General features: G+C 50.6%; 1 protein-coding gene across 1 annotated transcript in view; it reads left to right on the top strand.

The window, feature by feature from the left end:
- Positions 1 to 24,329, top strand: part of CAPN13 (calpain 13) — a 62,619-nt gene that overhangs the window by 17,245 nt on the left and 21,045 nt on the right. Inside the window, exons 3-8 of the mRNA XM_045550615.1 lie at positions 3,872 to 3,944; positions 5,216 to 5,331; positions 10,502 to 10,638; positions 16,225 to 16,399; positions 17,319 to 17,393; positions 21,978 to 22,063. Of these exons, the coding sequence (XP_045406571.1) occupies positions 3,872 to 3,944; positions 5,216 to 5,331; positions 10,502 to 10,638; positions 16,225 to 16,399; positions 17,319 to 17,393; positions 21,978 to 22,063 (662 nt within the window). The remainder of the gene's footprint in view (positions 1 to 3,871; positions 3,945 to 5,215; positions 5,332 to 10,501; positions 10,639 to 16,224; positions 16,400 to 17,318; positions 17,394 to 21,977; positions 22,064 to 24,329) is intronic.

The following is a 24,329-nucleotide window of genomic DNA, read 5'->3' as shown; positions in this document are numbered from 1 at the left end:
TCCCAGGCTCAGGGCAGGAAAAGACTGATGTCTCAGCTCAAGCAGCCAGGCAGAGAAGGGCAAATTCTCCCTTCCTCCATCTTTTGTTCTATCCAGGTGCTCAGTGGATTAGCTGATGCCCACGCCCACGGGGAGGGTGAGGTGCATTACTGCATGCACAGATTCAAAGGCTATTCTCATCTAGAAACACCCTCACGGACGTGCCCAGAAATAATGTTTAGCCAAATGTTTGGGTGCCTCATTGATGCAGTTAGGGTGACGTATAAAATTAACCATCACAGCTGCCTTCTGTACAAACGATGTTTCCGAGGCCCAGTCCCTCTTCCAGAGTCAGAAAGCACTAAAGTTGGGAAGACTCTGACCACTGGTGTGGTCAGAGGTGAAGAGCGAGGCACTGTGGAGACAGACACCTGATTCACAGTCTGCATCCTGTGTTACCTGGGACAAATCGCTCAACTTCTCTGAACTGCTTTCGCGCCCTGGCTGGGCCTCAGAATTGCCCGAGGTGCTGTGTAAATCCTGAAGGCCTCCTCTGACTGACCTACTGACTGAAGTCACAGGAGGCGGGGCACAGCAGTCTCCCTATCTGCAAAGCTGCTGGGGATTCTGAGTTGCAAGCAGCTGAAGACTGTGGGAAGCTGACTTAGGTTCTTGTCACTCTGGCTTCACCGTTGTCCTGATGTGCCTGGCCCACCTAGTAACAGGTGACTCTCCCAGAGCCAGAGCATTTCCATCTTCTCAGCTGTCTTTACCTGTTTTCTAATGGACCTTGTCTCAAGAAGTCAGCCTGGCAGACTAAAATGCTCCTGGTATAATTCCCATCCCTTCGTACTTTCCCTCTCTTTGAACTATTTTCCACAGCTCTGAAGCCCGGGGTGGGGGAGGAACAGGCAGCTGAGAGCACAAGAGACACAGGTGCTGGTTTTGTACCCACCTTTGATCCAGACTATTCCAGTGTTTCCCCATAAGCTTGATGGTGACTATTGATTTGTGGTTTGAAATAATTGCCATTTAATTTTCATCATGTTAAAGCATCTTTCTATTCCTAACTAGCTAAAATTTTTGTTTTTTAATTTTAACTTTTAGTGTTTTGGTAAATTATAAAAAGTTATGTTTATCAAATGCCTTCATAGAATTTATTGAAAGGATATAAATATTTTCTCCTCTGGCCCATTAAGTGCTATTTCACATGATTAGATGTCCTGATACGAAACAGACCTTGCATTCCTGCATTTCTATAGCAAGTCCTACTTGATGATGATAGATTGGGCAACGTTATTCCAGGGCGTGTGTGTGTTTTCTCTTAGATTGGACGGCAAGACTATGCTGGCTTCTTAAATGGTGGAAGAATTCTTTTTTTAAAAACACTGAAACTATAAATGACATAGGAATTGTCTATTCCCTGAAAATTTGAAGAACAGGAAAATCACTTATCCCTAGGAGCCTTTTCAGAATATTAGGGAGATATTCTTTGATAACTTTAAAACACTATCTCAAGGTTATAAATCTTTTCAGGTTATTTATTAACTTGATTCATTTTTAGCCATGTTCATTTTTGTCAGAAAATCAATAGTATTTTTAAATTGGCATAGAATTCTACATCATGTTTTTGTATCTAAGACCCCATTTTTATTTCTAATTTTATTTGAGTTTCTCTACTGTATCTGCCAAAGATTGGGTCAATGTAAACCCACTCCCCCAAATAGAACAATTTATTTACTTTATTAATCTTGCCAGTTTTCTGGTTTATTTTACAATTCACTCATTGTTCTCTTTATTATTTTCTTCCTCCTATTTTTGTGAGGCTTTTTTTTTTCGTCTTTTTCTTTCTAAGATCTATGAGTTGACTGCTTAATTCATGTTTTTATTCTATCTTGTTTAATAATGAATGCATTTGAGGCTATGGGTTTGTCTGAGTATAGCCTTTTAAATTTTGCAAATATTTTAGAAGAAGGAAATCAATATTTATTGAACACGTACTCTGTCAGAGGCTGCACCGAGTATTTCACAGCCCTCCTCATTTGTAAATGGAGGGACTGTCCTGCTTGGCAAGGCCGCTGGGAGACTGCCAGAGAAAGTCCAGGGCCAAGCGCCCGGCCCTCAGCAAGGCTTTGATGAATGGCCACCACTGCCTGGTTGTCTCGGCATTTGATTCTCCCAACTGTGTTATTGTTCCCATTTTACACATGAGGAAACAGAGGCTCAGCAAGTAAAGGAAATGGCTCAAGGTCTCAAGGTCACCCAGGGAGAAATGCCCCGGCAGGATTCCACACCGGGTCTGTCTGGACAGGCTCTCCAAGCACCGCCTCCCACCCCTTCCCTGGGGACCCCTGGAGGGAAGAAGAAGAACCACGGCTGGGGGCAAGGAAACAGCAAAGCTGTCTTTACTCCTGGTCTGAAAACCCCACGGCCTCCACCTCCGCTTCACTTCTTGTGCGTGGAGGACCTTAAGCGTCCTGCTCATGGCAGCAGGCTTCCTTTTTCCAGTAGAAGAGGAGACAGTCAAAGGCTGTGGAAGTGCCCCGAGCTGTGTTAAAACTGGGTCCACGAGGGGCCCTGCACACACAGCCAAAGCCCCTCCCTGGGGGTCCTTCCCCGTTTGCTTGTGTTCGGGGAGACCCCACATCCTGCCCATCATGGCTCTGCTGGGGGTCAGGCTTGGTGCTGCCCCAGGGTCCCCTTTGCTGGGAGGGCCTGGGCCTGAGTGCGCCTCTCCTGGCACCTGGCGGGGTCAGGCACTGGTGGAGAAAGCGGCGGGAGGAAGCCTGGTGAGATGTCATCTGCAGCTGGACCAGTGTCTTTGCAGGCGGGCACAGCTTCCTCTGCTCCTTCCTCTGCGTCTCCCCCAGGAAACTGGCAGTTTGTAAAGAGCTGGCAGTTTCCACGAGGAGCGTGACTGTTCCTTAAGCTGTTGAGCAGATGAATCTGTTTCCACTTTGCAGGCCTGCTCTCTGGGGACTTATTTGTTAATGTGAAAAGAAATGATACAGGACCAGGTACCAAATTACACAAGCTTATACACAGAAACCCAGCAAGAGCTGCGCAGAGCGGAGCATGATCCTGTGGGCTCCTGGTGGGGGCAAGTCTAGAGAGCCGCTGGCATGGGGGTGGGAGCCAGACCTCCGGCCCTGTGCTCTCCTAAGGTGCCCGGGGATGTTTTTCAGGGACTCACAGTCCTCATGCCTGCTGATCGCCCCCCGCTTTCCCCAGACCTGGCAGCAGGGCCCTTTCTGTGGCCGGTGGGTGCTGTGTGTGTTGGAGGCTGGGGAAGGACCAGGCACTGAGTCACAGTTCCTGAGAAAAGGGGCTGAGGCCTTCAGGCTCACACTGTGCTTTAGCCTGGGAGTGGCCATAGAGCTGACTCACGAGCACCTCCTGTTCTGATGGCAGGACTTGGACCTGGAGTCCAGGATGCCTAAGCTGATTTCTGAGACAGACCATTTCCCAAGAAAAGCCTTATTATCAAAAGCGATAGTACTTTCTTATATTTATTAAAGTCTCCTCCAATAAATATACTCTATTTATTTTTGATGATTTGTTTATAACCTCTCAATAGAACACTGGCCTGTAGGGACGGGAGTGGCTATTTGCTACAAAGATCCCGGGTCCTTATGTATGTTATCTCCTCGTGCGCTCTGCTCATGCACTGAGGGCCTGTCTTGCCGGTTACGTCTACACCCCCTTGTCACCTGCCGTCCCAACAGCAGCAGAGCCTGCAGGAAGACGGGAAGTTTCCCAACTCAGATTTTAAGCACCTGTTTAAGAATTAACCTCTACCCCTCAAAGACAAAGTGAATGCTGTTTTAGGCACCACACTGGGACATAAAGACATGAAAGACACTCATAGCTTTTCTCCCTCTTTCCCACAAAGGATTTATCCAACGGTCCCCCTCACTTCATCCTGGAAGGTGCAAGCAGATTTGACATCCAACAAGGAGAGGCAGGTAAGAACTCAACATCCTCCCTCCCAGCCCTGGAGGAGGGCAGGCTGCCCCGAGCCACGGCACTGGGTGGGGGCAGTGGAGGACGGTGCCCACCCACAGAGTTCTGCACCAGCTTCTGAGGGGCCAGGCTGGCTCCCCAGTGCTGCTGTGCCCAGTCCTGCAGCCCCTTTCCTGTGCCCAGATGCCCACCTGCTCAGCAGTGGGTGTGCAGGACCATTTGGAGTGAGGGATTCCCAAAGGAAGAGAGAAAAGGAGCTTGGTATTTAGTCTAAGCACTGAGCACAGGGAGGTATCAGCTGCTGGGACAGGGGAAGGAAAGGGGACAGGAAAAAAGGAAGAAATGCGCATCCAGGTTCCACAACAGCTGCATGAGACACTTTGCATATGTGGTACCATTTACTCTTTGCACCGTCCCCCTTTTGTACATGTGTAAATGGAGAGCCCAGGAGGTAAAATCATTTACTTACTGTCACATAATAAGTAAGTGACAGAGTTTAGAATCTAGGAATGCCTGACTCCCACCCCACCAGACCGTCCCAGAGCAAAGGAGCTGCTCAGAGCCAGAGGGTGTGGACAGGGACACAGGAGGGTCTGCCTGGGAGGAGGCCCCTGGGCAGACCCAGGTGTGGCCAAGAGAAGCCTGGGAGGGAAACGCCTAGGAGTGGAAGGGCAGAGCTGCCGGCCAGGGAGGGGGAAGTGGACAGGACTTGGAAGAACCAGCAAGGACTACAACCCCTCAGAGAACACTCTAAGCCTTCAAAATGTGGGCTTACAAATGGTATATACCTGTCCTTGGATGTCACCTGGTGGAATCACTGTGTCTTGGACAAGTCGATAAAAGCCTGCCTGGTCACAGCCAATGATCCTCCCATTAGGGTTTCATCCACAAAAAACACAAATCAGTTTTCCCCATTGCCACCGAGGCTGGCAGTGAAATTTGCCATGACTTTAGCTGTGGGCACCGCTGCCAAAAAGATCAGGGGCAGGTTGACCTTCCCGGCTCTGCCAAAGCCTGGCTGGGACTCCCTGCCCTCCCGCACCAGCCATCCCCTCACCCCCCCCCCCCACCACCACGGCCACACCAGCCCCTTCTCTGTCTTGCCCGGAACTGGCTTCAGTGAGTCCTTTCCCGAATTCTCCTCTCTCAGAGGAAACAAAACAAAACAAAACACATTATTCAGAAGGAAGTATGCAGACTCTGGAAGCAAGGACCTGTGAAATTATGGGATGGGACTTCCAATGGGCCTCCCCCAGCTCATATCCCTTCGCAGGAGACTGCTGGTTCCTGGCGGCGCTGGGCTCCTTGACTCAGAACCCACAGTGTCTGCAGAAGATCCTGATGGTCCAGAGCTTTTCACACCAGTATGCGGGGATTTTCCGTTTCCGGGTACGTGAATCGCTGCGATTTTCCTTATCTGATGGGGTTCTCTGTGAGCACTAGGGAGGTGAGAGTCTTGAACTTTCTCATTGCCTGGTAGCCTGAGATGTGGAAGGACACTCATGTTACCCAGCCCAAATCCAAAAACGGATACGAACTTTTGATCTGACAACACACAGGAAAGACGAAAATTAAAATGTTTTCATGTAAATAAAAGTGGCAGACACAATCCGCATGAGAGGCGTTGATCAAGAACACCGTGACTGTCATTGAGTTTTTGCCTCTGTATCTATTCCTGTGCCATATTGTGTTATTTTGATTACAGTAGCTTAATAGGAAGTGGCAACATCTGGTAGGATAAGTTATCCTTCATTATTCATTATTCTTTTCTCAAAACTATCTTGGCAATTCTTGCACATTTCTTCTTTCATGAGCATTTTAAAACCATTTTGTCTAATTAAAAAGAAAATCCCCTGTGATACAGAATGGAGCAGACCTAAATTTGTGAGTTAATTTGGAAAAATTACATTTTTATTATTCTAATGATTCCTTTCCAGAAACATGGTATACCTTTCTATTTATTCAGAACTAGTTTTATACCCTTCAATAAAATGTTATAGTTTCATTTTCATACTGGTGCTGTACTCTTCTTGGTAAATTTATTCTCAGATATTTTACAATTTTGTGGCTGATGTAAATGAGGTTTTTTTCCCACTTATTTCTAACTAGATGTTGCTGGAAAGAGCAAAGCTACTACTTATTACATATTAAACTACTTCTAGCCACCTTACCAAATCTTTTATTACTTCTCATTTTCTACTTTAGCAGAATCTGGATTGTTTTAGTTACTTAATATGTGCAAATAAAGATAATTTTGTCTCTCCTTTTAATATTCATAGAACTTATTTTGCTCTTTTTGCCTTGTCACGTTAGTTAGAGCCTCACAATTGTGAATAAGAGTGACAAGAGTTAAATCCTACCCTCTTTTGATTTTAATAATGTGCTTTCCTGATATGCTGTTCTTTTAGTACACTCTTGGATTCAAGTTGCTATAAATTTTATTAGAATTTTTGTGTCTATATCATGGGTAAAATTGGTTTCTAGTTTATGTTATTTTTATCATGTTGGAGTTATGCTAGCTTTTTAAAATAACTGACTGACCTCTACATGTTTCTTTGATTTGAAATAATTTGAATAATGATTACTAATCATTGATTATTTGTTCTTTGAAAGTAAAATAGACAATACTTAAATTACCTGGGCCTGCCTTCTTCTTAAATGTGATTTCTTTAACTCTTCCAGTGTATTCAATAGCTATTGATCTGCCTGGGTTTCTTATTTCTACTGGAATTAATTCTTGAAATTTATACTTTACTAGAAAAATCAACTGTTTCTTCAGTTTTTCCAAATATATTGCCATAGAGTTACTCATATGATTCTCTGATAATACATTTAATCTTTTCTAATCTGTGGCTAAATCTGCTCTTTCAATCCCAGTGCTATGTTTTTATTTTTCCGTTTTTTATTAATCCAGCTTTTCTTTAACCAATCTGTTATATTGGTTTTTTAAAAAACAAATCAACTTTTGATTTTCATTATTCTTTCATTCTTTTTCTTTTGAGATTTTGTTTTCTATATCATTAATTTCAATTTTACCTTTATTAATTCCTTTTTACTTTCTCTTGGTTAATTTTGTTGTTTTTTAATTTTCTCAAACTGAACACTTAATATTCTTAGTCTTTTTTTAATGGTAAAAGCTTTTAAGAATATAAATTTTCCTCTGCGATCTTACCTGTATCTACAGATTTTGACATAAAATGTCTTATTTTATTCATTTTTAAGATAATATATTTTTAATTTTGATTATTCCATATAGAGTTGTTTCTTTAAAACCTATTTAATTTTCAAGTGATTAAGTTTTGCAAGGAGTAATCTTTTGGTTGCTAAGTTTTAGTTTTATTAAATTATGGTCAGAGAATATAATTCATAAAATGTCTACATTTGGGGAAATTATTAAAGTAGTTTTACTTATGGACACGTCGTGGAAGTGTTTGTAAATGGTTCATGGACATGCAAAAATGCATATTATCCAGTGGTTATGAGTTTTACATATTGAATCAAGCTTTCTTATTTGCAGATTGTATTATCTGCAATTATTTCTTTTATCTTCGCTTATTTTTTGTTTGCTTGATTTGTCCAATTGTAAAAGAGGTAAATTGAAGTTCCTCCCATTGCTATTATTTGGAGAGTTCTTAAGCTTTCAGATGTTGTGGCTTTACACTTCTCCTGTATGTCCTTTGGTGCCCAAAGGTTTATAATCTTTCTGTCTTGTTGGAATAAAACTTGTATAGTATCCCTATGTGTTATATTTAATGCTTCTGGCCTTGAATTTCTTTTTATTTGATGTTCATATTGCCACTCCAGCTTCCTCCTGTTTGCATTTCCCTGTTTTATCTTTGCTCGTCTTTTTATGATCAATTTCCTTTTCACTTTTATAGGTATATGTTTCTTGTAAAAAGCGTATTTAAAACTCATTGTTTACCACTGTTTCTTCTACCCTTCATTTCTCCTTAAGATTTTTGTTGTAGTTTAACCTTCATTTGATAGAAGTAGTTCCTTGAATAATTTTCTCAGAATACATGAGTTTTTTTATTTGCTCTCATTTAAGAATGATAGTTTAGTTCAGTTTAGGATACTTGGATCATATTTCTTTTCCTGAAAAGTTTGTGAACATTGTCCCATTGTCTTGTAGCTTCCAATGTTGCAGAAGAAAAATTCAATGTTAATGTATTTTCTTGACTTTGTATGCAGCATATTCTTTTAAACTGCAAGCCTATGAGATGCACACTTTCTCCTTGGAGTTGAGACATTTCTCTAGAATATATCCAGATATGTGCCTTTTAAAAATCAATCTTGCCTGAAATTCAGTGATCTTTTTCAACCTGAAAAGCTACATCCTTCTGTTCAACTAAGTTTTCCCTCTCTTGTTGCTAGGCTCCCTCCTTTATCTTGTTCTTGCCTCCTGACATCCCACTATTTGCATACTAGGTCTCCTGACAGGCATCCAGATGCTGCTGCTGCTGCTGGCCCAAGGACCCTAACAAGGAGTGAGCTAGTGGATCCAGGATTCAGCTGTGTCTGGGCTCACCCCAGGGGTACCAGTGTTGGTGGGAGTTAGGTGGTTAGGACAACTTGAGACCCAGGCAGGACACAGTATTCCCTTTCAGGTAACAAAGAAAGTCACACAGTTTCTCAGAACCAGCTGCAGTGGGGCTGACTTCTGTAGATCTCATCACTGTGAGCTCAGGCACTGATCTCCGGTAGGCACCCAGTGGGGCACCCAGCCTGGGGCACCTCTGACGCTTTGCCCAAAACGCTTCTGATGTCCCTGTCAGACCCTTTAGTTTTTGCAAAATGGTACCAGCATGGTTCTTAGAGAGTACAGACATTGTCCAAATGCCAGCCCTTCTCACCCAGAGATGTGAACCAGGAAATAAATGCAGGTTGATGGCCTCATTCTTAACCACCAGTCAGGCCACCTGCATCCTCTCTGGGAGTGGCACTCTTATCTGATGTCCCCTTTGTATAGGGAGAGCAAGTTTGGTCAGCATTTATTGGCAGGAACATAAGGGTGAGGGTGACTTCTAAGATGAACTAACCGGAAGAGTTCATTCAAGCCAGGACTCACTCGTTCCTGATGGCCTACTGTATGCCGGGTGCTATCCTAGGTGCTGAACAAAACAACTATTGAAAAACAGTCTCTACTCGCGAAAATATGATCTCACTTTTACTATCTCATCTGATCCCAATCACAACCTATGAGGCAGTTCTTATTCCTACCATTTGAAAGATGAGGAAACCGAGTCACAGAGAATTTTTGTTCAACATCTGTTGTTTGGGTAACAAGAGGCAAAACCAGAATTCAAGCAGAGTTCTACCAACTGGACACTGTCTATTTTATGTTGCTACCCAATTAAGCACAAAATCCATATCATCCTTCCAGTACCCCCTTCTAGGGGCTGGATTTTGCTTTGCTCGGTGTTCAGATGTGTTTTATGATCTCCCTCTTAATAAGATCCCTGTGGCCCCTCAGCCTCACTGCCTGTGCCTCTTACTACTGCTCACTCACTGTAATAGGAGCACAAGTCCACAGCTGTGCGGGACCTGCCACAGTGCGCTGGCTCATTAGTGACTGTGAGACCCTGTTATTTGCTTTGTCTCCACTGACATCTCTGTCTCAGTCTCCACCTCTGCTCTAAAAGTGTGTCCTCGGCTGGATGCGACAGCCCGACATCTGGGGCATCCAGCTGCAGAAAGGCCATGCGGATGAGAGATCACATCCACCCAGCATTCCGCAGAGCCCACCTGGTGGACACTTGCCTTCATCAGGGCTCAGGCCTGAAGCCGGAAGCCCTGCTGCTTCTCTTGCACAGGGGACACTCCAAAAGGCTGGCTTTATTATGAATTTTCCTCATTTGGCGATGTCCCCGGGTGAACCATTTAGAGTTGAGTGCTAAAGATTAAAACAGTCTGTTTGGGAGAGGAGCATCTGGTTCATTTGCGCTCTTAGCAGTAGCGGTGCCAGCCAGTTTCCTTTCTGCTGCTCTAACGGCAGGGCCAGCTTGACAGGAGAGGGGAGGACCAGCGCGAGTCTGTCACTGCTTGGTCATTCCGAGACATCCGTGTCATCCGCCTCCAGGCCTTTGCCCACGCTGTCCCCACTGTCTGGGATGCTTCCCTATCTCCTCGCCACCTGCTTAAATCCTTCAGCTGCTGGTGGCTCTGCCTCCCTCACGCCAGCCCTTTATCATCAGCATTTGCTCCCTACGCCTTCTGTGCATGAGAAGTACCTAGAGAGTCTCGTGTGTGTCTCTGAAGCTCACAAAGGACTTGCCAAAGTGAGGCCACAGTTAGTAGCAAGGTCAGGCTAGAACCCAAGTCCCCTTCTTCCCTACCTGCATTTTCCTTGACTAACTTGGTCTGTGACTCATTTTCTCCACCTGCCAGTAGAGAGTTCACCTCTGTCCCTGGCCCAGCAACCTGGGCTGGAATTTTGTTCTGGAGAGAGTTCATTGCTGTACCGTGGAGGTCATGTTGCCAGTGTGGTTAGCTTTTGGCTTGGGTTAGAGGGTCCCTCCTGCCCCAACGCTGTTAAGGCACATGCTTGGCTCTCTTCCAGTTCTGGCAGTGTGGCCAGTGGGTGGAAGTGGTGATTGACGACCGCCTGCCTGCCATGGGCAAAGAATGCCTCTTTGTGCGTCCTCGAAAAGACAACCAAGAGTTCTGGCCCTGCCTGCTGGAGAAAGCCTATGCCAAGTAAGTAGGGGCCCGCCCCTCAGCCCTGCCTGCCCAGCAGCATGCAGACAGATGCTTTGCACTGGCTGGCCTCGGGCTCCCAGCAGCTCTCTTGAACGCATGCCATGCCCCTCGGAGCATCGCAGGCTTTGCCACCTGGCTGGGCATCCTCCATAAGCAGTCACTGTGTGCCAGAGCCAGTGTTGGGTGGGCAGGGTACGGGCTAGACAGAAATATGCACTGACAATGGAGTTATTGCAAGGCTGATATATGGGTCCAAATGAAATATAACACCAAGGTCAAAGCCTGATGAGAAAGCGGAGGAGAGTAAACAGCCCTGACTTTCTGACTCACAGTCAGACTGAAGCTGTAGAGAGGAGGCGGCATTCTACCATCCCCAAAGGATGGGTGGAATTTCAGCAGGGGCAGAGGAGGTAGGTGGGAGGAGGCATCGTTGGGGTAGGACAGTTCAAACTGAGGTCCAGGCAGTGGGGGGCCTGGTATGACTGCTGTGAGATGACATTTATGTGTAGGGACACGGACAGAACATGCTCATTCTCATATGGTCAAATCACCACAACTCAGGGACTACCTTTGGGTGTTGAAAAGCTCAAGGACATACAGACATCCCAATCACATGTTTTACTTAGACTTTGGGTTGCTGTTATTTGACAGATATTTATTGGGCATTTAACCATATGCCAGGCACTGTGCCTGGCACTGGGACAGACACTCTCAGACTGGCTCGAGTGGCTGTGTGCAGGGCTATGGATGTGCACGTGTGTGTGGGTGTGTGTGTTTGTCACTGGAAGAGGACACTGTCACAAAGACCCACAGATGATAAAGAGATGCTAAAGCTTTCCACAGTCAAAAAAATGCAAATAAAACATCTCTCCCCCCGTCAGACTGCAAACATGAGAAAGCTGGATAATGTGAAGTGTTTGCCAGAATGTAGGGGTCCAGTGATCCGCACACAGCACTGGGGGGAGTGTGCACCGAGGCAGCCTGGAGGGGCCCCGAGGGGACACATCTGAGGATGTTCCCGGCACTGTGATGAGGGTGGCGTGGGGTGTCCATTGCCAGGGTGGGCAGGTGTGATAGGGTAGGTGCCGTCCACAGAGAGCCACAGATTCTGTCTGCCATAGCAGCCCAGGTGTGGCCCCCAGAGGCAGGGTGCTGTGTGAAGGGGGCGAGATACCCTGAGCGAGGTCACACACAGCTAGTCCCGAAGTGGGAACCGTGTGCCCTGCAACATGCATCTTACCAGAGCACCGACAAACAAAAGGGTGCATGTTAGACAGCCTGACATGGTTGTCCAGGGGTGGAGGGAAAGGAGTATGGGGATAAAAGGAAGGAAAGGAAAAAGAAGGAAGGAAAGAAAGGAGAAAGAGAAAGACAGATAAAGTTCATGAGATGGGAGGAGGGGACCCAGAGCAGGACCTCGCAGTGAAGATATGGTGGGAAGGGGGAAAGATGCACACAGGTAAACAGAAGGCCTGTCTGTGGCCTGCTGGCTCCCCTCCTCCCACCCAGTAGCCTGTCCTTGTCATGGTCTTTCCTCTCCTTCCTCCTCCTCTCTTCGCCTTCCTCAGGGCTCTCACTTTCTTTCAACCACCCTTGTGGCCTCTGTCCGTGTCCCTGTGCTGCTGTCCACCCAGTCCCCCCCCCAGACTCCAATTCCAGAGGGTCGGAGTCTGACTGGTCAAGCTCAGGTCGGGTCCCCCCTGGTCCCATCAGCCACGACCAGGCTCAAGTGGCTATAAAGATGGTGGCCGGGGCAGTCGCTGTGTGGGCAGGAGCTGAGGAGGGGACAGTTTCCCTCAGACACTGTGTGTGAGGCATGCACTGAGGGGGACACGTCAGAGCTGGAGTCATGGCTGACAGATGAAAGCACAGAGGGCCACACCCTCGAGGGTAAAACGAGTAAGAGTTATAGAGGCAGAAGTTTCCAGAGACCATCCTACTCAGGCCCCATCTCACATGTGGGGACACTGAGTCTCCAGGTAGTGATGGGAAGGTAGGCATGAGTGGTTAGCCTGGATCTTTAGTCACCTGGCTGGGGACGTTATTTAGCAAGATGCTCAAACGTTCTGTAATCAGCCCTTGCTGAGTCCGGTCCTGGCCTCCAGGGGTAGTAAGAACACCACAGTCTGGCCAGACCCTGTCCTTCTGGAAGTCTCCAAGATGCCTCAAGACTTCTTTCTGTGCATTCCGTCTTTTGAGGCAACTCATGAAAACCTCACATTTTTTGCTCATTTCCAGTGTCAGGAAGAGCTGTTCATTAGCATTTGAGAATGAAGCCCAGATAACAGCCAAGGTTGTTGAGCCAATCCACGTGCTTGGGAGGTTAATTCACTTCTAAGCTACTTACACAAACACTGCTGTTATCTTCCCAGTATAAATTCAGCCCTCATCACTTCGGGGCCTCGTGTTTTCCTCGTGTAAAAGGAGGTAGCGTGGCGGCTCGCTGGGAGAATAGAAAGCTTGCAGGATGAAATGATGACTTTGACCCCATTTTGTTAGCAGATGACCTGAAGCAATCATTCAGCTTGAACAGAAATGGGAAAGTGGACCCAGAATCCACATTGCACCCCCTGGAGAAACCCAGCAGAGCATAAAATGTTTCAAACTATTAAATCTATTTAAGCCCCCCTCCCACATCTAAGGAAGGAAGTTCTGGAATGCAGGAGTGAATGAAATAGAATTATAGCATTTTAGATCTGAGAGGGACCTCTGTCAGCACTGCACCCTACCTTCTTCCTGGAGAGATGAGGAAACTGAGGCTCAGAGAGGTGAAGTGACTTGCGCAAGGCCACGCCGTGTGTGAGGCCAGGAGGGGGCGAGCCCGCTCCTCCCATGTCACGTGCTTTCCCACAGCCATCCGTGCTGCCAGCCCTGCGGGAAAAGGACGTGTCTTTGCTTCCTTTGGAACTCAGTGCTGGCACTCAGGGACTGTCCACACAGACAGGTCCTCTTTCTGCCAGGGGTATAGACTACAGCCGAGTGCACTTTCCCTTATCCTTGCTGCTGGGGAGTCTGAAAATGGATTGGTCAAGTCAGTCGAATGTAGAGAACAGAAAACCATGTTTGTAGTTTTGTTTCCCCCAGACGTCGTGAAACAGAGAGGAGATGAGGGACAAGGTCCGGCAGGCTGCAAGCTGTCCTTCATGGGATCTCTGCGGCTTTGCAGCGTCCTTTCTGGCACTGATCAGACATCAGAATCCTTCCTTTTTTCGTATCATTGCTGAGCAGAGAGACGTTTCCCCCAAATGAGGGTGAAGCAGAGCTGAAGCAGCTCTCAGAATTCCTGGTTCAGGTGACAAGGAATAGTGACAGCTGTGGTGAACACAGTTCTTTCTTTCCTTTCTATTTCCTGTCGGCACAGGGGGCTAAGAATAGTTGCCGTGTTCCTAAGCATCAGCAGGATCCGTGTGCTCGTGTTTGTAAAGCTGAAAGAGAGCTCCTTGTCAAAACACCCAGCTGCTGCTGGGACAGGCTTTGCGGGCATCGCGGACAGCGAGAGAAGGCTCTGGAAGATCCCCGGCAGGGACTGCTGGCTGCGAGTTGAGGGAGCCCCTCCCACTGGGCCGGGTGTCCCTGTGGCGACTGCAGAGTGCTGTGGGTGCCAGCCAGCAGGCGAGGCCCGCAGACACTGAGACAGTGGCCATGTGGCCGTGAGTGAGGGAGGGGGCTGTCCCCACTGCTGCTGTTCTGGAGTGGCTTTGGCACAGCCCCGTCTGAAGCCAGGGAGGACACCTGAGTGTATCCCCGGGCTGGGGTTGTTGCCGTGAGCAGGGGGAGGCACTGGGGGAAAATGTCCTTGAACCCCTGTCCTCGTGCACTCCCAGCGCCTCAGCAAAGCTGTCTGCATTTAGGAACAGGAAACAGAATGCATGTGGGACATCAACAGAGTCCGGCACCAGGACCCCGCTGAGCACACCCACGGCCAAAGGCAGGCTCTGCGGTTCACTGAGCAAACACTCCAGGGAGAACAGTCCAGCACCCGTCCTAACCTGGGTCAGAGCGAGGGAGCGGGGTGATAAGATCAGAACCAGCGTTAAGACAAGTGGAGACAAATCTGTCACACGGTATTTCCTGTAGAATTGCCCCTTTGTTGCGTGTATCCTTAGCTTTCTTTAATAAAGGGCTTTCTAAGCTATTCCTTCATGCCTGGGACAGTGTCCTGCTTACAGTGGCTGCTTGCTATGTACTTGCTGCAGTGAACGTTCTGGAATTCTGGGTGATCTCCAGGAGGAGAGAATGACGGAGGGGGAAACGGGGAGAGAAAGGAATATCTGAAGGGCTTCTAGAGCCGATCCAGTAGACCTGCTGTTTCCAGATGAAATGCCGAGGTCAGGGAGGGGGAGGATCTTGTCCAAGACTGAGACCCCGTTGGAGGGAGCAGTGGGGAGGACCCAGGACCTTGCCCCTGTGTGACTTTGCATCACCGGAACCAAAGCCACAGAACGGGCTTCCCCGCCGCCCACGGCCCAGCAAAGGGCTCTGCCTCTGCCTGCCCGCCCGGGACAGGAGTGCAGGGCCCTGGTGAGAAGCCTTCCTGGCAGAGGCAGCAGTGAGCGTGGCCCCACGGGGTGGCTCCGATGGGAGGAGGCAGCCCCGGGGTCCTGCCGGACCTGGCTTCAGCTCCACGTCCTTTGTGGGTTTGTCCTATCTGTGTTTTAGGGTTCCACGGAGCCCTCCCAGTTCACCCCACTGACAGGAACTTGAGTTGTCAAAGCAAACCTGACTGTCGGGCCCCTGTGTCAGTGGTTCCATCGTGACTGATCAAGCCACCCCCTCCCAGGGAGCACAGGGCCTCCTGGTCTCCCCAGAAGCAGAAATCCCACAAGCAGGAAGAGCTTTGGAGACTAGGCATGAGGGTTTTAAGTGGTTGGCTTTTGGGGCGTGTTATATGAGACTTATCCTTACCTACGTTCCCTTCCATAAAGTCAACTTATCTCCCTAATGACTTGGGGGTAAGTGGGTAACTCTGGGGACAGGACTTCTGGATCAGGGTTTGCACAGAGTGAGAGCAGAAGGTGCCCATGGCCACAGGGTTGTGACACAGGCTCTTTGAGGACAAGAATAGGGTCTTGCTCATCTTTGGACACACACCAGGCATTGTCCCTGGCCCCCAGTCAGTACTTCACACTGTTGCTAAGTGGAACAGGAAGCAGTAGATACTCCTCACAACAACATGGAGGATTCCCTAGGGGCTGGCCACGTGCCAGGCTCCACGCTGAGCACAGCCCTGGGAGGGTAGGTCACATGCCCAAGGTCAAGCAGCTAAACTTGTGATGAAATTGGGATTTGACCCCTGGTCTGTGGCTCCGGCACCTGCACTCCAAGCCTCGTCACCATGTTGCCACCTGTGGGACTGTCCAGGCCCTGGGCACTGGGGAGGAAGATGGAGAGGACAGTACAAGTCCCTAGATGGGTGGATATTGCTGGAATCTCCATCCAGGAGAATGGGAGGCTGGTGGCCATGGTCTGGAGTGGCTCAGGCAGTCCCTCACCTGGGAAATGTGCACAGGGTCAGTGTATAGCCGCCCTTCCTGACTGTCTCACCAAGGCACCCCAAGGGTTAATCTGGCTTCACCGTCCCAGGCTGCTGGGATCCTATTCCCGCCTGCACCAAGGCTACCTCCCAGACGCCCTGGTGGACCTCACGGGAGGCGTGGTCAGCAAGATCGACCTGCCCTCCTCCGCTTCCCACCTGCTGATGGCGGTGAAGACAGCGGCCACGGAAGGCTCCCTGATGGCCTGTTCCACCCCGAAGGCGGTGAGTAGACGGGGAGGCCCTTCCTACTGGCTTGCGTCTTCTGCACTCAGCCAGGGGCCCGTTCCGCTAGACAGGGAAGTGGCCAGTGGCCGCTCTGGAGCACTGACGGCATGCTCTACCGAGGCACCTCGTTTAACTCTGCAACAGCCTCCCTCGGGGACAGAGATGGCAGAATCCGCTTCATAGAGGAGAAACCAGGCTCGGAGAGGCTATGTAAAGTGCTCACTGTCACACGGCCAGTACGTGGCTGGGCAGGGCCTCCAGTGGTGCTGATGCCAAAGCCCCAACCAGTTGCACCTTGGTGACCAGGAGCCACAGGGCCCAGGGTGGTGGAGGCTTTCCCATCCACCAGAGAAGGCAGCTCATTTTGCCTTAAGTTTACAGGGAGCCCTGGGGGCCCTTCAATTCTCCCTGGCTCTAAAGGCACACCCCAAGGGCAGCTGTCCCGTTTTGAAACCTCGGATGACCCTCCCAATTATTTGAGTCTGTTCTGTGGGTCAGGCTCCTTATCCGTGGGGATGCTTCCTTGAAACACATGGGCTTTGCAGCACACATCCCTGATCCAAAGTGCCACCAGAAATCCAAGATGCAAGTTTAATCCCCAACTACTTGCAGCACAGGGGTTGGGCACTCCTGACCCCTGCAAATGACCCAGCAGGCATGTTTGTGTCTCACTGAGGACAAGTGGTTGGCGGAGTGAGCAGCGGGTCCACAGGACCCTGCCAGGCTCCGTCATGGGGGTGGTCTCCTGAGACATGGAATCCCTGGTGTCTCACCCACCCAGTGACCCTCCCACCCCTCTCTGGAAAAGAGCTGCAGGCCCTTGCCATCTGCAAGTGAGTCAGTGTTGAGCTGTGTGTGTCTGTCTCTCGGAAGAAGCTGTGGATGTCTAAGGCTTGGTCTGCTTGTCTGTTTGCAGCCCACGGACCAGGAGGAGGTGATGGCGAACGGGCTGGTGAGTCAGCACGCCTACACCGTGACCCGGGCCGAGCAGGTGAGGCCGCCCCGCCCTGGCCAGCTCTCCCCTGGCCTCTGCCCAGCAACCAGCATTCTTGTTCCTCTAAGCAGGAGCCGGAGCCAGGTGCCTCCAGCGAGCCCAACAAAGCCGAAACGAGTATTTGTGACCCTTGACCCCACAGTGGTGCCCACCAGGGACAGCTGCCGTTTCCTCTGTTCATCAGGAAGTTCTGGCACCCAGAACCTTCCTCCCCCAGGAACCCACCGGAGGTCTTGCTGTCCCTGTGCTGATCTCGGGCAGGTCTACGTCCCTAAGTAGACTAAGGGACTAGCCCTAAAAGTAGGGGGAATGTTTTGCCTGGAAGGGGGTTTTATTTGTCCTATACAAGTTAAGCTGCTGTAACGAAGACACTACAAAACACAGGGGCCTAAACAAGACGAAGCTCGTTTCTCTCCCAGGTGAGCAGGTGGTGCGGGGCTGGTAGGTGGCTCTGCCATCCCCAGCGTGGGTGCCACCTGTGAGCCCAAGACAACTAGGTTCCCTAAGCTCCCAGCCAGGGGGAGAGACAGAGGCCAGGGGACATTCACACATGTGTATAGGAGGCGTGAATTGGAAAAGGCATGTGTCATCTCCTCTCGCATCCCATTAGTATGAACTTAATCACAGGGCCACACCAAGGCCCAAGAGAGCCTGGGAAATGCACGGTGTGGCCGGGCCGCCGCGTGCCCAGATGAAACTTCCTTCTCATGGAAGGGGGAGCACGGCATTGGAGGACAGTGTTTCCTCTCAATGGAAGAACAGACCTTGGTGGACAAAATGTACATAAGTACTATGTGCAGTATAATTTGGGCTGGAAAACACTACCCAAGTCCAGACTCCTCTGTTTATAAAGGAGGAAGCTGAGGTCTTTCACAAGGTTACAGACAGTTACCTGTGACACAGTGGCCTGGACACGTCGCCTCAGTGTCTGTCTGTGCATGTCAGGCAGCTGAGCGATGACAGTGCATCCTGGCCTTGTCATGGTTTCCTGCACATGTCCCCCCATCTCTGTATTTCCCACAACCCTTGTGATCTAATAACGTCCTGTAGGCCCTGAGAGACAGAGCTCCGAACTCCAGGGCACGTTGATCACAGGTCCCTAAAGACCACGGAACGCAGAGTGTCGGGTTCCACGTGTGGCTCTGTCACACCCGCCCTGCCTCTCTCCAGCAACCCGGCCCTCCTGTCCATTGGCCTTAGGCCAGTTGTAACATATTTCATGTTTTGGTGAGTGTCCCAGTCACCAGATGGGGACAATATCTTTCTTGTCCCCTCCCTGTCTCCCTAAAGTATATCAGCAACAAGACGCTTCCTCTGCGTTAGGTGCCTGCTGTCTCCCTAATCCATGCTTGCGGGATCAGTGGGCGAGGCCTGACGCGTGAGTGAATGAGTGCGTTGGCCCTTGGCCCGGGAAGGTGACATTACTGGTCCCCCATCATAGCGTATGTGTGAGGAGCTCCAAAGACACGTCTCACAGCAGGCAGGGCTTGCCCTGGTATACTCAGGCCGGAAGAGATCCCGGTCATGGCAGTGCCAGACCCCCTTCCTCTGAACCATGCACCATCCCCCCTGCCCCACCCTCAGAAGTGGGGACAGCCAGTGCCATCAAGGTGCTGTTTCCAGATCTGGGGAGACAGAGCTGTGATCAGCACGTGGCATCTGTCTGGGGCATGGAGTGAGGGAGCCGTGGTACCCATGGTATGTGTTGGCCATTCTTGGACAAGACCCATTTTAGACATTGAGACTGCCCTTGTTTCACCTCTGAACATAGGACAGAAGGGACTTGTGTGCCCAGAGGTCCTGGTGGCCAGTTAGCGTGAGTCCCCGCAGAGGCTGGGTGTGGGTGGCAGTGATGGCTGGACCATAAGGCAGTGACGCAGGGGAAGCAGAGTCGGAGCGTGGGCAGCTGAGGGCCCTGCACATCCCGCACGCGTGTGCCGGCACAGCCTACACTGCAGCTGAGCACAACACCCCACCTGCGATGACACGTGATCAAGGCCGCGTGTCCTGTGTGGTCCAACCCCGCTCTGCACTCGGTGCAGCTGACACTTCCCAGAGTGTGCTCCCAGGAGCACCGGCCCGGCGAGAGCCTCTGTGAAAACAGGTTCCCAGATACATTTGGAAACTGCAGCTCACCACATCCGCCTCTTGGAGCTCCACAGTGCACACTAGCGTTTTGAAGGATCCAGGAAGGCCTGTATTAACAAGTACTGCTCGGTTTTAATCTGCTATTAGCCATGAAACCATTTTTTCTAGGAATAACTATTACTGGCCAGTGGAACTAGCACTCAGAACACATCTGAGGAAATACTACTCTAGGGTAGACAGCCGGCCCCCAGTGGCCCCCTTCCTGAGGGAGCCGGCCAGCAGCCAGGGAGTGACGCACGTGAGCCAGCCCACTCTTGCAGGCAGCCACGACCTTGGCCTCGAACGCGCCCCCATCCCCCCTGACCAAGGCCCATGCCATCACCAGTAGGTCACTGTCACACAGGAGGGACACAGGGGACCAAGATTCTCCCTCCAGAGAGAGGAGGTTATAACTCTGAACCGCAAGTGCTAAGATTCAACCAGCCCATAAATGCAGCATGCTTTTAATCTGCTCATCGGCCCTCTAGGCAAGACACAGACAGGAAGATAAATGAAATTGGCATTTTTTATTATGCACCTAGTTCAGTTGGTGACTCCCCTGGGCACAGGGGTGAGTGTTTATCTGCATGCCTCATTTAGCCCTGTTCTCAGCCCCTTTGAATCGCTGGCTGCTTCCATCCCGTGGGCCCAGCAGAGCCCCCGACTACCCGCGAGGCACTGAGGGTGGCTCATTAAGCTCTTTTGGCCACCAGGCGATCATTTCTCACGCCCGCTCCAGAGGCTCTGTCAGGTGCTGGCAGTTAACAATAAACTGTGGGCAAAGCCTGGAGTGTTGGGGGGTGGGGCAGAGGGGGCTGGGAACCTGGGTTTGTGCCAGGACCCCCCACCCCAGAAGGGGCATTGAAAACCTGAGCCCCTTCCACTGCGTGCCCGCCAGACAGAGGAGCAGACAAGGAAAGCAACGGGAAGGAACCTTATCCAAGCCAAGCTCTCGGGCCCTGTGTGACTGTGTCCCTCCTTCATGGCAATGCCCTGTTGATGATCAAGGGCCTAGGCCAGGTGGCTCAAGGGTTATATTCAAGGCCAAGGTCACAGCCGCATCCAAGAATGGGCCTTTATCCACCCCCAATTCCAAAATTAAGAGCCTGGGCTTTGGAGACTGACAGTGGCTGGGATTGGAATTTTGCCTCTGCCACTTACTCTGTGGCCTTGGAAAGCTGCTCAGCCTCTCTGGTGCTGTTTCCTCCTCTGCAAGACAGGGATTACATCAGCGTCCATGTCGGTGAATTGAAGGACGGAAAGCGTGGTAGCTGGCACCCAGCTCTGAGCCTGCCTCCACACTGGGTCCTTTGCCACACGGCCACGTTCTATTCTATCCCGAGTTTTCTCCGTCTCCTCTGGCCAAGGATCATTGAACAAGTGCACCCCCTTCGCCTACCCCTGGGCCTCTGCCTCCTCAGACGACATCAGCACAGATCAATATCACAGCCGCAACTCGATCTTATTCTAATTCCTCTCACCAGGCTGAGGGCTCCTGGCTCCCGGGAATGTAGGTTCGAGGGTTGCTGCTGCGGTGCTGTCTTTCCCACGGTGCTGCCCTCTGGTTAAGTGGTCTGAGGGAGCAAAGGTGCTGGCCAGGAAGGAAGGGAGGGAGGGAGGGAGGAAGGAAGGAGGGAAGGAAGGAAGGAAAGGAAGGAGAGAAGGAGAATGGGATGGATGGAAGGAAGGAAGGAAGGAAGGAAGGAAGGAAGGAAGGAAGGAAGGAAGGAAGGAAGGAAAAGGAAAGGAAAGGAAAGGAAAGGAAAGGAAAGGAAAGGAAAGGAAAGGAAAGGAAAGAAGGAAGGGAAAGGAAAGGAAAGGAGGGAGGGAAGGAGAATGGGAGGGAGGGAAGGAAGGAAGGAAAGGAAGGTTGGTTGAGGCCATTGTGGGCCATCTGCTCGCAGACAGAGGTGCCGGGTCAGCACCGGCGTGCAGGATGAGCCTCGGCTCCCAGGCTGTCCCAGTCTTGCTCCAATCGGCCTCCCCTTCCCTCCTCACTCACGACAGTGCTGTCAGCACCCGCCGGGCTGCTGCCTGGGAAGCAGGTCTGTCTGTGGAATAGAGATGCCATTGGTGACAGGGCTTGGGGGAGGCTAGGGACCCATAAAGACTCTCCTCTGCAGCCCGAAGCAACCTCCCCTGCTATTTATCTGCTATTAAATCTCAGCTCGCTCGGGCTGTGGGACACAGTCACCGGGAATGATAAAGTCGCACCTGCCCTTGCAAGGGGCTGAGCAGAGAGAGGGCCATTTTCTCCCCTATCTCATTCCAACTCCATGCAGCCAGCAGAGACACATTGATTTTTTTTTTCCTTTCAATTTTTTTCTGGCTGCAGCCAAATGAGGTCAGAAGTTAAATTAGTCCTTGGAGGTAAAAAGCGGCTTCATTCATATTCCCTCTTTCTGCTGACTTTTGCTGGAGAGCACTGACAGTTTCCTTTTCTTTTCTTTACAGATTCAGTACAGAAGGGGCCAGGAGGAAATTATCTGCCTGTGGAACCCCTGGGGCAAAACCGAATGGAGAGGGCGCTGGAGTGATGGGTATGGCTTCTGGAAACTTCTCTCCATCCTTCACGGAGAGCTCATGAGGCCCTCACCCATGAGGGTCTCACTGCAGGCCTGTCCCGGTCACACCTACCTATGGCTGTTGGTTTACCTCATGCTCCCATGATGCCATTCGCTGGGCATCTATTAGACACTTACTGTGTACGCTCTGTACTAAGTGCACGGTGTTGGGTGGGTGCTATGGAGTATATAGAGATGACAAGACCCACTGTCTGTTCTGCAGAAGGTTATAGTCTAGAGCTGGGAGCCCACATGCCCAGAATTGGTAAAAGGGGTGGGAGGCAGGGCAGGAGCCGAGCCCCCACTTGGGGGCGAGAAAGAGAGAGAGAGAGAGACACCAAGACAGGGAGAGAGAGGGAGAGAAGAAAGGCTTCATATCTGGGGGCAACTGGGGAAACTGAGGCAAAGATCCAGATGATCTTTTTACTGAATCTACTCAGAGTGTCAGCTTTGCCCTACCGATCTGGGCTTCTGCACGGACGCAGTGCCCGGAGTGTGAGTGATACAGCCGCACCGGGCCTTGCTCACAGGCGCGAGTGGGCTAAGTGGGTCTCAGACGCCCCTGATGCGCATGTCCTGTGCGGTCCTGCCGTGTGGTCAGTGCATTCCCGGGGAGCTGGGCTGCCATTTCCCAGCAGCCAGAGGGACTGACCTCAGCCCCCATGCCCTTGCTGATGGAGAATGAGATGGAGGGTTTCAGAGGATACAGGGGCACAACAGGTTACTTGCTCCTCTGGGTGCCCGGTAAGGCCGCTCCCATCAGATTCCTCTGAGAGTCCGTGTAGCTCCAAGGAAAGTGGCGACACACAGCGGCCACAGCAGTTGCCAGCGGGGGTAGGGGCAGGAGACATGAGCTGAAAGGAATGTAGCGCATTCAAACAGAACAGCCTAGTGCATAGGGAGGATCAATGCAGCCAGGACGGTACGTTCTGGAAGGCAGACGCAGGCTCAGCCTATGTTCCAAGCCGATTCCAGGCCACCCAGACCCCAGCTCCATGCCCCAGATGAGGCTGTGGCAAGACCACTCTGATCTTCTGTGAGCCTGCGCACGAGGCACTCTGCAAATGCGGGGTGCATGCGGGACTGGGCTGGAGGATTGGGGAGGAAAGGTAGAAACAGCAAAATGAATTTGTAAAATAAACCTGGCTGTGACATCTGATGCCCCCTGGAGAACAGGGCAGCTGAATTGTGCCCTCCAGGAAGGAAATGACCTTGCAAAACCATGAACCAGCCCAGCCTGGACAACGTCTTCTCTCACCGCCCCCCTTTCTCCTGCTCTCTTGCCTCTATTCTTTCCTTCTTCCCAGGGGTGTCCTTTCCACTGTCCAGTGTAAGTCCTAGTGACCTCTGGCCTTTTCCAGTTTTCCTTTCCAGTCATTCCTCCAAGCTGCCCAATGTGGCCCAGAGGGTGACATGATGACACCAGAGCTCAGAGAAGAGATGCTTCTCATGCCCTGGTGTGTTCAGGGGAGGCTTCATGGATGAGGGTGAACTTGAGCTGGCCTTGTGGAGGAGGGAGTGTGACTCACTCTAGCGATGACTAGGTGGGAGGGGAAGCAGAGACCATGGTGCTGGGCCAGGAGTGTGCATAGTCTGCTCAGGGACAACAAGCCCGCTTCGGGCAGAGGGAGTGAGAAGAGAGTGCTGGGAGCTGGCGCTGGAGAGCCCGATGCCAGCTTAGCAGTTTGGATGTCTCCCCTGTGGGCCTGGGCATGAACGAAGGCTTTGGAACAGGGGAGGGACGTGTGCACCACAGAGGCTGGGGAGATGGATCTAGCAGCACCTGCTCTATAGTATCGTGCACCTTGCTGAGTGCTGAGCGTCACCTACTTCCAACCAGAAACCAGGCTGGAAGGAAGCGATGGGGACTGCATAATCACTGTCTCCATGCAGGTGGTCGATTTCTTCCCGACTTTTCAGAAATGGAGATGGATGGAGAGAGCCAGACGGTCTAATCTCCACCATAATTGAAATTTCAGTCGCACACACTTGAAGGCAAACTTGCATGAATCGATAGCATATTGATTTACACTACATTTATTTTCCCTTACACACTGCAGAAAATGTAATTATCGCTTAATTATAAAATTGCCATTTTACAATAACACATCTGACTGCCTCAGCCTGCAGCCGGAAGCCTGAGTGGTGGTTGCCACCTTGCTGTCCCTGCCTTGCAGCACAGAGGTGACCCGGCTCCCCATGCAAGCCCCTCCAGGAAAAGATCTCATTAAACTCTAGTGGC

This window comes from Lemur catta, chromosome 4 (assembly GCF_020740605.2).
Source record: "Lemur catta isolate mLemCat1 chromosome 4, mLemCat1.pri, whole genome shotgun sequence".
NCBI classification, from domain to species: domain Eukaryota; kingdom Metazoa; phylum Chordata; class Mammalia; order Primates; family Lemuridae; genus Lemur; species Lemur catta.
Note: the sequence above shows the minus strand (reverse complement) of the source record. Positions and strands in the feature narration are given on the sequence as shown.